The sequence below is a fragment of the Sphaeroforma arctica genome (assembly GCF_001186125.1).
Source record: "Sphaeroforma arctica JP610 unplaced genomic scaffold supercont1.7652, whole genome shotgun sequence".
Lineage (NCBI taxonomy): Eukaryota > Ichthyosporea > Ichthyophonida > Sphaeroforma > Sphaeroforma arctica.
In genome coordinates, this window is record NW_014032906.1 from 162 (window position 1) to 1,381 (window position 1,220).

Below are 1,220 nucleotides of genomic sequence, written 5' to 3' on the forward strand. Positions count from 1 at the left end.
CAACACAGTTTAGTCGGGTTTACGGTCAGAACAAAGACAAACCCGTAGAGTACAAGATCAATTGATTGCTCGTACTTAGATAAAGGCCTACATGTAGACGCATTGGAAACTACAATTCATGTCAGGCCGGTCAGTCACAGCAGGGGTAAGAGTATGGGATCAATTGATTGCATACTCATACTATGATATACATCTGCGCGTAAACGTTAAGTAAACCAGATTTTGTCGGGCCTTTTCCGGCCAGACCACAGTTACACTGGTAGCGTACGGTGTCAAGTGATTGCTGACTAACCTTACGTCACCATTTTTAGAGTGATCAACTAAACCCTAAAACCCTATAAAAAAACCCTATAAAAATCTCCTAAAACCCAACATTTGTAAGTGGTAGAGTGTGCTGCGCGCGATACCAAAGTGGTTCTATTGCGAGCAGTCGGTCTAAGACTGTTGTTAACGAACCTGTGGTTGATAGATAGACGTGACCGTTTGTCAACCATAAACTCGTATACATCTGTAGCTGCGTAAACATAAAAGTACGTACACTTCTCCAAGCATGTACGTGTAAATGGAACATACCAGTAACTGTACATATCCAATATACTAGTACTTATACATATAACAAGCTTGTACGTATGTATACAACATACTTATACTTATACCTATAAAAGCGTGTACGTCTATATACAATACACTAGTAATTGTATATAAAACATACTTATAGTTGGACATATACGACAAACGAGTACTTATACTTATACATATACACGTATATATACAACGTATTAGTTCATATAATATACACGCTGGTACATATCTATACCATGCTACCAACCCACATGCACATCCATACACTCACCGTATCTCCGATACTATTAGTCGCCCTATGCTGCAACAAATCTCTGGCGGTCATATCGTTGTACATGAACAGCACATCCACGCGATAGTGCAATCGACGTGCCAGCTCTTCAATCAGGGCGCTCTTTCCCACACCCCGTCCACCAAGTACACATAGGTCACCTTGGGAGTGTCTCTGCATAAGCGTAGACATCAACTCATTGTGGTACGGTGTCGCATGGAAGGCTGTGAAATGTATATGTTTAGAAATGAGTACCATAATTAAAGATCTAGCACGTACGCAATGCATATGTATATATATATATATATGTGTGTGTGTGTGTGTGTGTGTGTGTGTGTGTGTGTGTGTGTGTGTGTGTGTGTGTGTG

At 40.6% G+C, this 1,220-nt stretch overlaps 1 protein-coding gene across 1 annotated transcript; it reads right to left on the reverse strand.

Moving 5' to 3' along the window:
* Positions 1 to 853: 853 nt before the first annotated feature.
* Positions 854 to 1,077, reverse strand: SARC_16242 (hypothetical protein; the record flags this gene model as incomplete). The annotated part of the gene is made up of 1 exon (XM_014289648.1): positions 854 to 1,077. A coding segment is annotated over one exon (224 nt), but the record flags the coding sequence as incomplete, so codon positions are not given.
* Between the last annotated feature and the right edge of the window lie 143 nt (positions 1,078 to 1,220).